We start from the raw sequence: 17,542 nt of genomic DNA, 5'->3' as shown, positions 1-17,542 counted from the left end.
CTATTTCAGAATTTGGCGCCACTTCTTGCTTCGATCCTACTGGCATTTCAAAAAGATGCACAAAGGGGTGAAGTGAAACAGCACATACATTATAGACAAATCGCTGTAGCACATGAACACTCATTTGCAGTCTAAAAGGCCCCATACACGGTCAAACTTATTTGAACATTTTACTCTTATCTGTACACAGATTTGTCAGTTAAACCCGCTCACTATCCAACAAGTTTTTTCGTTTACCTAACTTTTGAAGCAGACACTGTTCGTGTATGCTGTATTTTCACACGAGCAGCAATAGTTAAAAACTCAGAGAAAGCATTTTTTAACATTGACTCTGGCACTGTGTTTGAAGGAGAAAACAAGACACTGGCCCCGGGAATAGTTCAAAATTAGAGACAAATATAAACATGAAAAGCTGTTAAAGGAACCTCAAGGTTATATCAACTTTTCTCCAAATGGACACTGATACTTTTAATAACTTATTTAGAGTTACTGTACTTGACCCTCACACTAAAAAAGAAGACAAAAGTGTGAACATTTATTCTCTTCTACTTGATCCTCTAATAACAGTTCATTAAAATACCACAACGTTGGAACACATTGTGTTACGTTGTTGCTTTATTTTTTGGTGTAAGCGGAACTGATAGACAATAAAAGCGGTTTAAAAGCTGTGAGCTGTCTGGGGAAGTTAACCTTGCATTACTGCCCAACTGTTTCACCAGGTATCCAGTCTAGCTTACCAAATTCCCAACCAGACTAACATTAATTATAATCTTTTAATAGTCATACGACAACCAGTGATATATATATATATATATATATATATATATATATATATATATATATATATATATATATATATATATATAAAGAGAATTTAAATAAAAAGAAATAAATCAGTTTATATTTGGAAATTTATTTTAACATTGATCATTGAAATTTCAGCATATTAAACTTGATTCCTAACTAAACTGGTGCCTTATTTAGGATTGTGAAAATGTGAGATTGTAATCTTACGGAACACATCAAATATGGAGCCAAGATTGGGAGACTGCATACAACACTGCATTCATAAAACAACACATAAAGAACGTTGAAACATATGCAAGAGAAAATTAACCACTACCAACCGATTCAATTTTCACCCAAAGAAGTTACGTTCGTAGCACAATCCTGTCCGTCATGTAATTACCACACACTGGTATACTAAATTCATATTAACTCTTTGTGAAATCTTCGCGAAAAGAATAGCTGAGGGCTACTTTGATGATTACACCACATGCTTCACGTGGTCAACTTGGTTTACACAAAGAGTGTAACTCCACAATAATTTTGATAATTAAAATAAATTAGATCGAAAAGCAATTTACAAAAGAGAAACCTCGAACTGGTTACTATCGTCTTACTATTAACCTGATGGGTCAAACAATTGTATAAGCGCATGGTACTGGTTTCACAAAGTACACACCACGTGGGTTGAACATAAAGAAAAGTTGCTATATTGAAAAATATTGTCAAGACGAGACGTTATAATCTCACGCACATTCGCATTTAAGATTGATGAACTGATCAACACGTGGTTCCACTTTACTCACCAAGTAGTGACAAAGCAACTACCGGAATATATTCTGAACTTCACACGAGAATTACACTGCGCTGCAATTTAAGATAACATTAGATATTTTAGAGCTAAACCTGAAATAAAGGTGATTAAATTTTCAGTTAGGCTGAACTTAAGAAATCCATTGTTCTACGGACTTAGCAGACACGCGCTTAGCCGGAGATCTTACCACTTCAGACGCTCGCCACGGACAGACTGACCTGGTCCCTTCCAGAGGGTGGCTCACCACTACAAACGGAAGTGGCCAGAGGGGCAGCTTCCTATACCAACATGACAAAGGACAGACAGGACCATACTAAGGATAGAAACCTCTTTGCTTTTAGAAAGCGTAGCTACCTGTTCCGACGTTGGTCCTACTGCTCTCTAGCAGACAGGCTTGTCTGCTACCCTGAAGCATGCAACTAGAAATACATTTGCTCATTCATCCTCTCACACAGAAGGGAAGGGGGATGACAGTATCTTATCATATACAGTATATAAAAGAAAGCGGATGTAGGTTCCGTATGAGACTGTGTGACATGAATTACATATAAACTGTGTTTTTAAGTGTAGTAGTGTGACAGATCGTTCTTGTTTATGTGTAAAAGTAACACGTTCCACTACTCAGTCTCCTCCCAGATAGTCAGAAACGCCACAGTAAATTTAGACGAGGAATTTATGCCGTAAATGACAACAGATTTAAGAAATTAACATGAAAGGAATCCAGCAGAGACCTTTCAATTGCCTACAGCTGTGGAAACACCGAAGAACTTTTTTAAATGTTTTATTTATTGAATTCTCGGTCGTAAGTTGTGCATAGAATATTGATTTTCTTCTTAACCTCTTCCTGTGTAGTATATGGCTGGGAAAGGTGCGACACCTCAACTATTTTGGTAACTGCCAGTGCTGTTTTGTTTTTATCCCTGATCGTAGTTTCCACAGTTGTGGAAACCCACGATACAGTGAGATAAATTGTAATAAAAGCCTTTTCCGCCATACATATGCGGCGAAACGTCAACACACAATGCCTGCCATCTTGTTTTCGTCAGTAAAAATTTCTCTCAAACGCGCAAACACGCTCTATGTTTGACAAACACGTTCACAGCACCATTCACGGTCAGAAATATGAGAAACGTAGTAAAGTTTGACAAATTGTTTGATACTGTGCGGAGGCATAAGACATGCGTTTCACATGATTGTAGTTTTTGTTTCTGAGCACATGTCTGAGACTGCAGCAGATATGAAGCACATTGCGAAAAGTTTTTATGTCAGAGTGGTTTCTTTACAATGTGTGCGCTATTGCTTCAACACATCGTGCATCAAATTGAAAAGGCATATGGACCAAAGCAAGACAATAAGCCGCCCACTAGAACAAATGTAAGTATGTAGAAGTCTTTGATTTCATATCTTATCAAACGCAGGCACATTAAAATGTTTGCTAAATACTCAAATACTCAGCTACAGTGCTGGATCGGACGGCAAGCAGCTGACCAATACATTATTGTAATTTAAAATAAATGTTTGCCTAGTTAAGATGTGAATGGTAGCTCTAAACCAGCACTGCCATTAAAACAATGCTTTTCCAAATTCACTCTAAGACAAAAAACGACGCATCACGGAGGAATTATCCGAATAGAACGGAGATCCGTAGATGTGATTTACATGTACAGACAAACAAATGATTGCAATTTCAGAAAACTCGGACAGACCTTCACAACTTGAGCAAGTCAGTTTCGCTTTCGTCCACCTCTCGACCTTACGTAAACAGTTGTTCAACTTGGCATTGACTGATAGAGTTGTTGAATGTGCTCTTGATCGAAATCCTGCCGAATGCTATCCAATTGGCGCGTTAGGTCGTCAAAATACCAAGATGGTAGGAGCGCCTTGCGCATAATGCTCAAGACGTTTTCAGTTGGCGAGAGATCCGGCGACGTTGCTGGCCAAGATGTGGTTTGGCAAGTACGAAGATAGCATTATTTTGCTGAAATACAAGCTCAGGATGGCTTACCATGATGGGCAACGAAACAGGGCTTAGAAGATCGTAGACTTTCTGCTGTGCTCTAAGGGTGTCTTGGATGACAGCCGAGGTTTCCTGCTATGAAAAGTAATGGCATCCAAGACCATTACTCCTGTTCATTGGGGTGTAAGGCAGGCGACAGTCAGCCTGGTATCCCACCGCTGTCTGAGGAGTCTCCAGAAACGTCTTCAATGGTCATTGTGGCTCAGTTAGAAGTGGGGCTCATCGCTGAAAACTATTCTATTCCAGTGAATGAGATTCCAGGCCGAAGACATGTCTGGAGACACGTTGGCCAGCAGTGGAATACCAACCTGACTGTCGACTGCTACACGGCCTAAAGGACAGGAGTGATGGTCTTCGGTGGCATTTCTTTTCATAGCCGGACCCCTTTGGTTGTCATCCGCAACACCTTTACAGCACAGCAGTAGGTAGGCGATATTCTCTGCACTGTTTTGTTGCCCTACCCCCCCCCCCTCTCAAATGAAGGTAGGCGATATTCTGTGCATTGTTTTGTTGCCCCCCCCCCCCCCCCCCGAATGAAGGTACGCGATATGGTTCAAATGGCTCTGAGCACTATGGGACTCAACTGCTGTGGTCATAAGTCCCCTAGAACTTAGAACTACTTAAACCTAACTAACCTAAGGACAGCACACAACACCCAGCCATCACGAGGCAGAGAAAATCCCTGACCCCGCCGGGAATCGAACCCGGGAACCCGGCCGTGGGAAGCGAGAACGCTACCGCACGACCACGAGATGCGGGCGGTACGCGATATTCTGTGCACTGTTTTGTTGCCCCACCCCCATGAACGTAGGTGATATTCTGTGCCCTGTTTTGTTGCCCTTCATGGGGGTGGGGAGGGGGAGGGCAACAAAACATGGCACAGAAATTCGCCTACCTTCATGGGGGGGAGGGCTACAAAACAGTGCACAGAATATCGCCTACCTACCACTGTGCTGTAAAGATAAACAATCCTGGGCTTCTGGGCTTACATTTCATCAGGACAATACCCATCCACACACGGCGAGAGTTTATACTGCTTGTCTTCGTGCTTACCAAGCCCTATCTTGGCCAGAAAGGCTGCCGCATATCTCCCCACCAGAGAACGTTTGGAGCTATCCATCTTGGTATTTAGATGATCTAAGATGCCAATTTGACACGATATCCCTCGGGAGGACATTCAACAACTCTGTCAACCAAAGCTAAGCCGCAAAACTGCTTGCATAAGAGCCAGAGTTGGACCAACACATTGTTGCCTTACTCAATTTGTAAATCTCTTTCTCTTGAATAAATCATCCAATTTTTTGAAATTGTAGTCATTTGTTTGTCTGTACATCTACATCACATCTACCGATTTCCGTCCGATTAAGATAATTCCTTCGTGTCAAGACTTTTTTTTCTGAGAGAGTATTTGTGGCTGGTTGCATTCTTCACAAAGCAAACCTTAACGCCGCGGAGTTCACGAGAAGTTCCTGTAGTAGTAGTAGTAGTAGGCTTCTAAGGGACTCGAAGCTCCCATGCGATCTTACATGCTTCCTCCAGATGCCCCTGTCTTGTGCTGCCTCTTGCCAGTTATTTATTCCCAGTCTTTCGCATATGCAATCAATTTCATTACGCCAAGTACTCCTGGGTCGCTCCCTTGGTCTTTTGACTTGCGGCTTCTCTCTGAATATTCTTAACACAATTTGGTCTTCTTTCATTCTCATCAGATGTCCAGCCCATTGCAGCCTTCTACCATTTATTATGTTTACTACCGTTGGTTGTTGTGATAGCTCGTGGATTTCTATGTTTTATTTTAATTTTATCCATATTTTGCAGTTTCAAACGTGACTGTACTCAATACACTCGAGGTATGAATTAAAAAACGCCTTCAGTCACAATTTTTCGTGTACTAAATAAAACACGAAAAATTGTGGCTGAAGGTGTTTTTTAATTCATACCTCGAGTGATTTCTATGATGTCTCTTCTCTTCCAGCATCGTGATTCGTTGTCATAATATGGGCCAACGAATTTTCTATAAACTTTATTCTCAAATACTTGTACATGGTGGTGTTCTGTTTTCGTTAGGCTCCATGTTTCTACCCCATACATTAGCACTGGTCTGATGATTTATTACATACAACTTTATTTTAGTTTTCCTAGTCAGCAGTTTGGACCCTAAGAGATTTTATATTGGATAATAGGCTCGGTTAGCATTTTGCAGTCTCTCTTTAATTTCTACCTGTCTCTGATTTTGTTCATCTATCGCTGATCCCAGAAATCTGAACTGTTCAACACGCTCGAATTTGTGTTTACCAACAATTACATGTGACTGGTTATTCCATTGATCTCTACATCTGTGAACTATCATGTATTTCGTTTTATCGTCATTTACTTTCAGGCCAAGTCTTGATGCTTCTGTTGCAAGCTCCACAAATAATTGCCTAATCTCTGTTTCATTGTTTCCAATGAGCACTATGTCATCTGCGTATGCTAACACATTAATTTTGCTTTCTTGGATGATTCCAGCAGGTACCAGTTTGAGTTTCCTCACCACTCTTCCTAAAGCTACATTGAAGAGAAGGGGAGACAAAGTATCTCCTTGTCTTAAGCCAGTTTTATTTTTAAAATGGTCAGACTTTAATCCATTTAGTAAAACCCTGCTTGTATTTTCATCAATGCATAATTTGCAGAGATTTATCAGTTTAATTGGGAAACCAAATTCAGTCATTACATTCCATAAGCTTTGTCTATGGATGGAGTGATAAGCTTTCATGAAATCTATGAACAGATAATGTATTTTTTGTTTATATTCCCAAACTTTTTCATTTATTGATATGATTGCAAATATGTTGTCAGTGGTGGATCTGTTTTTGCGGAAGCCTTTTTGATAATCCCCTATTATATTTTCTGCATATGGCTTTAAGCGTCATAGCAATACACGAGATAAGATCTTATAACCTGTATTGACTAATGATATTCCTCTATACTTTCTGAGATCTTGCCCATCTCCTTTTTTATGTATAAGGACTATTAATGATTCTCTCCACTCTGTTGGAATGTTCTGTTTTCCAGATTGTCTGTATAAGATGAAATGAACGTCTGTGCAATGTTTTTCCTCCATATTTTAGTATCTCAGCTGGGATGCTGTCACTGCCAGTTGCTTTACCATTTTTTATGCGTTTGATACACTCTACCACCTCCTCATATGTGGGTTCTGGAATCTTCTCACAGTTGTGACTGTTGCTGGAACTAGTAAATGATGCTTCTGGATCAGAACAATTCAGTTGGTTTTCAAAATACTGCTTGCTTGTCGCTAAAATTTTTCTTGGTTCAATCATGATATTGCCATTTAAATCCTTCACCACCTTGGTTTTGTAATTAAAACCTTTTATAATTTTGTTGATTGTACCATACATTTTCCGGATGTTGTTGTTTTGATGAGATTAATGAATAGATTCAATCTGTTGTTTTAGGAATTGTTTCTTTTTCTTCCGGTTAATTTTGTTTGCCTGCATTTGAGCCTGCCAATAAGCAAGTTCTATTTCAGGATTCTTATTTGTTTGCAACCACTTTTTCCGTAGTTTCATAACCTTGTCTTCAGCTTCTTCACACTCTTCATCGAACCTTTTCTTCCAGCCTTTCTTAACCCTCTGCAGGTTATTATTTGCAGCTGTGAGGATGACTTCTTTTACATCGTTCCAGTACTCATCACTGGTCATTTCAAGGCTTTCTTCCATATTACCTAAGGCCTCAAACCGGTTTGAAACTTCAGCTTTGTACTTCATTATTCCTTCTGTTTCTATCACATTTTGCAAATCAAATCTGTTCATGTTTTCCGGTCTAGATTTCACTTTTGGTGTTGCCTTCAGCTTGATTTTCATTGTGCTTATTACTAGATTATGACCTGACCATATTTCAGCTCCTCGGAAGGATCATACGTCATTAATTGTTTTTCTGTGTTTGCTATCTATGAGAACATGATCAACCTGATTTGCTGTTTTCTTATCACTTGAGTACCACGTTTCTTTATGTGTTCTTTTATGAGGGAAGGTAGTACTGCTAATGATCATATTTGTTGATGCAGCGATATTTATCAGTCGTATTGTCATTACTTTCCTCACGCGGTCTTTCTTTTCCAATAGTTGATTTTGAAAATATCCGCTTTTCCTATTTTTGCATTAAAATCGTCTATTACTATCTTGATATGTTTTGGTAGTTCGTTTCACAGGTCTGATAAGTTTTGTTGAAATTATCCTTTATTACATCATCTTTGTCATTAGTTGGTGCACGACAGTTTATTAGTGACAAGTTGAACCACTTGGACCTGACTCTAAGATAGCATAGTGTTTCATCAATGGCTTCAAACTTTATTACTGTAGGTAGAATATCATTTAGTACACAGAAGGCCGTTCCAAATTCGTGATAACCATTTTCTTTACCACAGTTGAATATTGTGTACTTATCCATATCTTGTATATTCCGACCTAATAGTCGTATTTCGTGTATTGCTGCTATTGCTACAGTGTTAATGTCTAGTTGTTTGCTGAGTCTTCGGAAGGATCCTGTTTTAAGTATACCCCGTACATTCCATGTTCCAACTCTCATGTTTGATTTCTATTGCAAAGTCGTCATATTTTGGGGTCCGTTTTCCACCCGAGGCATATGTGAGGTGTTCGTGTAGTTTGCTGGTCTCCCATCGGGCGCCTCCCCAGGTGACGGGTAGGGATCGGAAAGCTCATCAGATATGATGGGTAATGAGATAAAAAAATACTCAGGGTGGACCAAAATCAGCACTGCTGCCTTGTAGTAAGTAGAGGAATCTGCAAAGGCCAAGGGAAGAACACCCCTACAAAAAAAAAAGACCCAGTTCTCCATGTTGGGGGTTATACGCAGGGCCAATAACCCAGCTACGGAAAACTCTAATATTACGAATATTACGATAAATTCCTGTTCTCTCAAATAAATAAATAAATAAATAAATAAAACACAATTTTAATTCTACGTTGAAAAATAATCTCTAGACTGATTGCAGGAGTTTAACATCTATACTGAATAAATTCAGTTATACGGAGAAACGTGTATTCAGCAACATTCAGAAAATTTTAATCGTTTTATAGATACTATAATGAAATTTAAAAGTGAATTGAAAAACGTGCATTTGGAATATACCTTCTACTATGCTTATGAATGTCTTCCCAAGAATTCTTATATTTAACGTTTTTATTTGCGATATACTTCATATTAGCACTTTATTACTATAATACTTTTCATAACAACTGTAGGATTTTCCGTTGCACTTCACTTCAATATATGTACATCTTAGACTTCTTTCTACATCCGAAGGACTACTCTCATAGAATCAATGGAATATGTAAAACGTAACACTTGAATTAATTTTCTCATGTTGGGAAATCAGAAGGAGCGATCTGTTGTACGTCGTGAAAACTTCATAAAGCCAAGATCGCACACAAAATTCGTTATTTAGAAACAACCGGTTTCGATACACTTTGCTGTATCTTCAGGTCTTTACAAATTTTTGTTATGAAATGTTTTCATTATGAGTTGGGCCTCAAGCCGTGTTGTAATGTAGATAAAATGTAGCACATTATCTGAAGTTATGTCATAAGTAAAACATTTAAAATCAAAAAGCACCTTGTGCACATGTCCATATATGTAGCACTCAATACATTTTCGTTACATCATAAAAAACACAGTGCAGAATAAAATGCACAAAAGCACATATGTTTACTTTAGCTGGACAGGTTTTAATAATTGAAGATCCACCTTAGAAGGCGCTACATATATGGACATGGGCATTTGCACAAGGCGCTTTTTGATTTTAAATGTTTTATTACTTACAAAACCTTTATATACTGTGCCTCATTGTATTTACATGACAATTTGGCGTCCGGCCAAACTCAAAATGAACACATTTTATTATTTTTGAAGAGCTGAAAGTGACAGCAAAGTCTCTTGAAACCGGTCGTTTGTAAATAAAGAAATTCTTATGCGATCTTGGCTTTAGAAAGTTTTTACCAAAATGTAAACGTAAAACTTGGTCTCAGCTTATTAGATCAGGCTACCGCAATCTCCAGAATCATCAACGAGTCGTACAAACTACTGGACTCTTCAGGGGTCACACTGTCGTCAGTCTTTCAAGATTCAAGTGAAACACATGACATCGCTGTCTACTGTCAACACTTGTTTTTCGTTTGACTCAATCACAAAACGTTGTGAAACGCTTACCGTTACCACCTTCGTTAGTCGCCATCAGAATCATAAAATGAAAGCAGCACGTGGTGGTGATCAAAACGACATGTTATGCTTTTTGCTCTATTCACTATGACAAATCATCACGTGTTATTGGGATCACCATTCCTTGCTTTCGTTTTAAGATTCTGATGTTAGCCAGTATAGGTCGATAATAGTTAAGTTTCTGAAGAGTTTTGTAACAGCGTTACTGCTGTACAACAATTAATTGAAAAATGACGAGAATACGACACTGAGACTCATAACGCATTCATAGATTATGAAAAGGCTTTCAGTAGAGTGAACAGGAGCACTTTTTAGGGTATCATGGAAAAACGAGGATATCCGAAACGTTCAATGCAAGTAACAAAGAGTCTTTAGCAGCACATAGAAATTGTAATAAATACAGCTAAAAGGAAGATAGGGCCAATGTACAGTCAGTTCCACATGAAATTGTACGTCATAATTTTAAATGTAACGTCCGAAGCGACATCTTTGGTAGTGGTCTCGAATCTCTAATCTGTGCGCTTTTGCATAGTTTGTAGATAAACAGTGTGACAGTTGGAAAGTTTTGTTTCGTGGCTGCAGTTTAAAATGAGTACAAAATATGCGAAGCGTCACGAGGCAGCGTTCCTAGTAAATCACCCAAAGGAACCAAATCTTTCATATAGAGCTGCTGCTAAAACTCTGAGAAAGTCAAAGACATTCGTTGCGAAGTGGGTAAAACGATATTTAGAGGTTGGAAACGAGGATGATTTACCGTAGAGAGGGCTAAGGTGCCAATCTATAACCGATAATGGCAGCAACTGGGTTAACTATTATGTAATTGTCCAGTTAGTAATGACATGTATTTTCATGTAAACCTGTATTTGTAATAGTGTCTTATTTCATACAGATAATGGCGTACACTTTTTTGTGGTACTGACTGTATCCTTGCAGAGGTGTGCGACGAAGATGTAGCCTCTCACCTGCTTTAAGCTTATAATTAAACGACGTTGTTAGATAGTGAAAACGGGAAGTAAAACAAGATGACAGCAAAATATTGGGACACATTCTTATTAGTAACCTGATATTTGCGGCGATCAAATAATTGTATGGAAGACAGTGACCTTCAGTTAAAATTTTACAAAGTATTGGTTACGCCCATTCTAACGTATGGAACTGATTCTTGGATATTAACTAAGAAAGCCAAAGAAGAATTCTGTAGGCTGAATTGAAATTTTTAAGGAAAATCAAAAGATTTGTCTTCAGATGTCAAATATAAAACAACATTACAAGAAAAGAACTCGGTATATACTGCAAAAATGAAAAAAAATAGAGCAATGAATAAAATGGAAACAAAGTATCAACAGAATGGGGGAAAGCATGTTAGTTAATCATCAGTCAATTATAAAACGATGGGAATGAGACATATAGGACGACCGAGGAACGGATGGCTCAGTGAAAACGGAAAAGACTGGATAAGCCTGCTCCTTGAAGTTAAGAAGAAGAATAAAAAGAAGAACGAAAAGACGAAGGTTAAGTGTTTTGTGATTGTGTCAAATGAAAATAAAACGTTACTAATTTAGAAAATCGCGTTCTCTGACGACAAAGTCATTTCTTCCAGTCAGAATCTACTGCCATGATACAAATGTGAGATTTAACTGCAGTTTGAAACGACTGTTCGTGCTGTAAAGGCCTTGCGGCAATGTGTAGTAAGATCAGGTAACGACGCTTTAAGAAGCCAACAAAATTTGACCTTGGGCTTCAAGAACGATTATTTCAGTTTACACTTCTACTAGTAAGTGAACATTACTCTGGTAGTTATAATCTCGGAACAGCTAGAGCCGTTTAGAATGGCGCGACGGAACATTTGAAACAGTTCCGAACTGGAGGAGCCTTGCAATATCATTTTCGTCTGATAGCCTCTCGTCTAATTCTTTCCCATAAGTGAACAATAATTTGTGACTCTGATGATTACGAGCATATTTCGAGGGTATGCCCCATTACGCCACAGAGGAAACTTTCGTCGTTCAGATACGCTGTATGGACGTATTACGCGCCAACTCACCAAATGCCAGCCCACGAGAAAGCTCCAACCGCGACTGAAATGGTGAGGCACGCCATGATGGCGGAAACGCTGCTAGCGTAGCTGGCGAGAACCATCGCCACAGTCTCTATGACGAAGGCACCGCATATGAAGATTTTCCGTACCTGAAAATAAAGCAGGTTCATAATTATGTTTCAGAAAATTTATAATCATTCTCGTGAAACAGTTGTCGGCACTCTGAAACTATCTAAGACAATGAGAAATGTTTAATAATTAAATTGAGAAGTGTAGAAACAATCTAAATCTCACTTTTGAATGGATATATTTTTTATACTTTCTCCTTTCAACAATTAAATTCAGTATCTCCTGCGATATCCAGGAATTTCTACTACGCCTTGTCTTTTTGCCAAATCGATCTTTTGTTGCCCTCACTACTTCATCTCCTTAATTTCCTACTTTTTCGCAGTTTCTTCAGTTTTAATGCACAGTTCGCAAACAATAAATTGAGGTCATAGTCCTCATTTACCCCTGACTATTATATAAATAATTTGAAACCTTTCAGTGTCTGTGGGTCTCTTCCACGCGTACAACCTTCTTTCACGATACTTAAATCAAGCGTTAGCGATGGTTGAATTAGGCTCTGTGCAAAATTCTGCCAGGCGGCGTTCTTTTTCATTCCTTTCCCCCAGCCCATATTAATCTAATATTTTTCCTTTTAATCCTCTTCGTATTTCCGAATTCTATTCCCCCACGACGATTAACTGTTCCTCTCCTTGAACTATCTGAATAATTTCCTTGAGCTCATCATACATTTTTAAGTCTATTCATCATCCACTGAGCTAGTAGGCACATAAACTTGTTCTGCAGTTGTGGGTGTTGTCTTCGTACCTATCACGACTACGAAAATGCGCTCGCTATGCTGTTCATAGCAGACTGCTCCCATTGACATTTTCTTATTTATTACAACACTTACACCTGCACTACCCTTGTTTGATTTTGTCTAGATAATCCTTTTTCACTTGATGAGAAGTTCTGTTCTTGCACTTTACTTCACCAGTTCTCGCTATATCCAACTTCATGCTACCCATTTGTTGTTGTTTTTTTCTTTTCTTTTCTTTTACGCCAATTTGTTTCTCCTGACAACATCCTTCTGAGTATTCCTTGCCTGGAGACCCGAATGGCGGACTACTTTACCTCCGTAATATTTTATCCCAGCGGATACAATCACGATTAACCTACTCAGTATAATTGCTTCCCTCGGGAGAAATAACAGCTGTTTTCGCATCACCATGAGCTGTCCGCAATTTCAACGTGGCAAATCTATGTCGGCTATCGTTACAAAGCCAGATTAATCACTCATAAAGTATGTTGTCCTTACAAATACTGAAAAGGCTGTTGCCTCTCTATAGGAGCCATATGCTGGTCATATGGACTCCCCTCCGTTGTGGTTGGACTTACGGCACCGCTGTCTGTACCACTGAGGTTTACCTACCGCCTCACCGCAGCACGGTCCATTGTTCATATTGGGGTGCAAAGTAATTACTTCAGTATTTACTTCTTTCGTCATCAGCAGCATCATTGCAATCTTTGTTCAATGAATAGACTAATTAACCTGTTCTAGTGTCCGTCGTTTTCTCGGTATTACACAGTCCCTCCTTCCGGCACGTCGGTATTCCAAGTTACTGATGTATTGTGACAGAGATGTTAAAATACTAAAATCAAATGTGTGGATTACCTCTCTTCTCCATTAAAGTTCACCGGCCGGTGTGGCCGAGCGGTTCTAGGCGCTTCAGTCTGAAGCCGCGGGACCGCTGCGGTCGCAGGTTCGAATCCTGCCTCGGGCATGGATGTGTGTGATGTCCTTAAGTTGGTTGGGTTTGAGTAGTTCTAAGTTCTAGGGGACTGATGACCTCCGATGTTAAGTCCCATAGTGCTCAGAGCCATTTGAACCATTTTTCATTAACGTTCGCAATTTAACTCTTAATATCGAAAGTTATATGGAGGTTTATAAATGCTATAAGAGTCTTCAAGCCTTACTTTTTGTGTTCTTCGATTAGTGGTTTCATGTGAAAACACCTAGCGAGTTTTCGCAGTAATGAGATACTGGGCTCGCATATGGGGGAACAGCAGTTCAAATCCCCGTCCGCCGATCCAGATTCAAGGTTTCCGTTGTTTCCCTAAACTGCTTGAGACAGATAACTGGCTGGCTCCTCTGAAAAGGTCGCGGCAAGATTTCCTTCTCTGTTCTTCCCCTATTCCAACTCGTGCTCCATCTGTAAAGGACTCGCTGTCGACGGGACGTTAAAGCTTAATCTTCCTTTTCAACGTGAAAATTTCATGTATGCTTGATCTTTATAGCCTAAATACCATTTGCTCGCCTTGAAGTACAGCCTTCAGAATTTCAGCACATAAGTTGCAACCAGTGTCTAGAACACTTATCCGCCTGCAGTTTTCGGATTGCGTTCTATTTCACTCCTTAAGTAGGGATGTCAGCCAATCCTTATTCCCCTCTTCTGGAACTTCATGGAGCTTCCAGTATACGCTCAAATATGCAGCAGTCGATTACGAAGTGCTGACCTCAGAGTACTTCAAAAGTTCCACGTTGGTACAGTTTGCTCCTGTTCCTTTACAGTTCCTAGTTTTTCTCCTGAGTACGTTTAGTTATTTCGTCCTACCATCGAGGCTATAAAAGCTGGTTGAAGGCAGCCTACACACTGTTGCATTAAGATGAAACCAGAGATGTTCGCCATCTTCGATGCAGCTGATTTTGTTCTGTACAGTTCAATACTTTCACGTTTCTATACGTTGGGCTCTGTCTTCTATGCACTCCGTTGTCAGTACTACTACCGAATCCACCCCACGACTCGGTGTCGTCCATGTGTAAAATACCTTCGCTTCTTTTCTGACTCTATCATTTTCTCCTCTCGCATACCAAATATGGCTTCACTGATCTTTTCATTCCAGTTTTTTAGAAACCCGTCTGTCGTAGAACCTCCACGCATAGCAACATTCATACAGGTAGTTAGTTTCTTTCATCTTTTTTGTGTCATCTGCAGCTAAATATTACAGCCTAGCTATTTACTTGTTTTTAAATAATCATTACTTTCATACACAACGGCTTCCTTCGCGAAAAACCTATTTACACACAGCGAGCTTCAAGTACTATATTTGTAATTACCTGCGTGTGGCTAAGAATATTTCGATTTTGAAGCAAGTCCGCTAGATGGCCAGAAAACTGCAAGAGGGCAGCCATAATGATGTATGGAACCGCGGAAAGCCCTCCAGATTCTTCCAGACTAAAGTGGTGAACATCTGCAACATGCAAAATTGCCAAATAAATAAACTATGTACACGAAATGCGAAGTGCGTCATTACATCAGCCGAGAGGGAATAACAAATTATTCGTTATCTAAGTTAAAGGACTTTTAATAGCCAGTACGAAATATTCTATGACACAAACAAAACGACCCCCAAAGTTGTAAATGATTTAAAATTTCTGGAAGTGATTTGTGGGTGAATTGTGTGCGGAAGAAAACATCCATGAGGAATCTTCAAAGAATACAATGAAGGCTTATTTAAATCTATTCTACACTCCTGGAAATTGAAATAAGAACACCGTGAATTCATTGTCCCAGGAAGGGGAAACTTTATTGACACATTCCTGGGGTCAGATACATCACATGATCACACTGACAGAATCACAGGCACATAGACACAGGCAACAGAGCATGCACAATGTCGGCACTAGTACAGTGTATATCCACCTTTCGCAGCAATGCAGGCTGCTATTCTCCCATGGAGACGATCGTAGAGATGCTGGATGTAGTCCTGTGGAACGGCTTGCCATGCCATTTCCACCTGGCGCCTCAGTTGGACCAGCGTTCGTGCTGGCCGTGCAGACCGCGTGAGACGACGCTTCATCCAGTCCCAAACATGCTCAATGGGGGACAGATCCGGAGATCTTGCTGGCCAGGGTAGTTGACTTACACCTTCTAGAGCACGTTGGGTGGCACGGGATACATGCGGACGTGCATTGTCCTGTTGGAACAGCAAGTTCCCTTGCCGGTCTAGGAATGGTAGAACGATGGGTTCGATGACGGTTTGGATGTACCGTGCACTATTCAGTGTCCCCTCGACGATCACCAGTGGTGTACGGCCAGTGTAGGAGATCGCTCCCCACACCATGATGCCGGGTGTTGGCCCTGTGTGCCTCGGTCGTATGCAGTCCTGATTGTGGCGCTCACCTGCACGGCGCCAAACACGCATACGACCATCATTGGCACCAAGGCAGAAGCGACTCTCATCGCTGAAGACGACACGTCTCCATTCGTCCCTCCATTCACGCCTGTCGCGACACCACTGGAGGCGGGCTGCACGATGTTGGGGCGTGAGCGGAAGACGGCCTAACGGTGTGCGGGACCGTAGCCCAGCTTCATGGAGACGGTTGCGAATGGTCCTCGCCGATACCCCAGGAGCAACAGTGTCCCTAATTTGCTGGGAAGTGGCGGTGCGGTCCCCTACGGCACTGCGTAGGATCCTACGGTCTTGGCGTGCATCCGTGCGTCGCTGCGGTCCGGTCCCAGGTCGACTGGCACGTGCACCTTCCGCCGACCACTGGCGACAACATCGATGTACTGTGGAGACCTCACGCCCCAAGTGTTGAGCAATTCGGCGGTACGTCCACCCGGCCTCCCGCATGCCCACTATACGCCCTCGCTCAAAGTCCGTCAACTGCACATACGGTTCACGTCCACACTGTCGCGGCATGCTACCAGTGTTAAAGACTGCGATGGAGCTCCGTATGCCACGGCAAACTGGCTGACACTGACGGCGGCGGTGCACAAATGCTGCGCAGCTAGCGCCATTCGACGGCCAACACCGCGGTTCCTGGTGTGTCCGCTGTGCCGTGCGTGTGATCATTGCTTGTACAGCCCTCTCGCAGTGTCCGGAGCAAGTATGGTGGGTCTGACACACCGGTGTCAATGTGTTCTTTTTTCCATTTCCAGGAGTGTATTATTTGCCTTACAGTCCTGCTCCTTGAAGTAATTCTCGCATGAAGATCGGCAGTTCATATGATCTTGTGGTCCTTGTTGGCTGCGCGTACTCTATATAGAAGTCATCTTTTCGGGTAAAACTATTTGAGCCATGTTGCGGTGTCTTAAACACCTATGGCTTAATATAAATAACAAGCGCAAATAGCGTCAGCCTATGAAACCAATCAAACCTTCGTATTAAAAAGCTATTAACTTTTTTAGCTACAATGAGAAATACATAGGCGATAATTTAAGATTGTATCCCGCAGTACCAACACGGCTAGAACTGTTTGTATGATGTGTGGCGCAGTTTATTCCTAACTTTCGTAGAGGCTCAACAAACCTCAATATACACTAAAACGCCCTAGAAACTGGTATAGGCATGGGTATTCAAATAACAGAGATACACTATTTGATCAGAAATATCCGGACCCCCGTAAAAGCATACGTTTTTCATATTAGCTGCACTGTGCTGCCACCTACTGCCAGGTACTCAATATCAGCAACCTCAATAGTCATTAGACATCGTGAGATGTCAGAATGGGTTGCTCCGCGGAACTCACGGAATTCGAATGTGGTCAGGTGATTGGGTGTCACTTGTGTAATGCGTATGTACGTGAGATTTCCAAACTCCT

At 40.8% G+C, this 17,542-nt stretch overlaps 1 protein-coding gene across 1 annotated transcript in view; it reads right to left on the bottom strand.

The window, feature by feature from the left end:
- LOC126163035 (vesicular glutamate transporter 2-like) overlaps window positions 1-17,542 on the bottom strand; it is a 181,937-nt gene that overhangs the window by 4,239 nt on the left and 160,156 nt on the right. Inside the window, exons 8-9 of the mRNA XM_049919908.1 lie at window positions 15,053-15,186; window positions 11,896-12,038 (exon numbers count right to left, since the gene is read on the bottom strand). Coding sequence (XP_049775865.1) covers window positions 11,896-12,038; window positions 15,053-15,186 — 277 coding nt within the window. The remainder of the gene's footprint in view (window positions 1-11,895; window positions 12,039-15,052; window positions 15,187-17,542) is intronic.

The sequence above is a fragment of the Schistocerca cancellata genome, chromosome 2 (assembly GCF_023864275.1).
Source record: "Schistocerca cancellata isolate TAMUIC-IGC-003103 chromosome 2, iqSchCanc2.1, whole genome shotgun sequence".
NCBI classification, from domain to species: Eukaryota; Metazoa; Arthropoda; class Insecta; order Orthoptera; family Acrididae; genus Schistocerca; species Schistocerca cancellata.
This window is presented reverse-complemented; position numbering and strand designations above follow the sequence as displayed.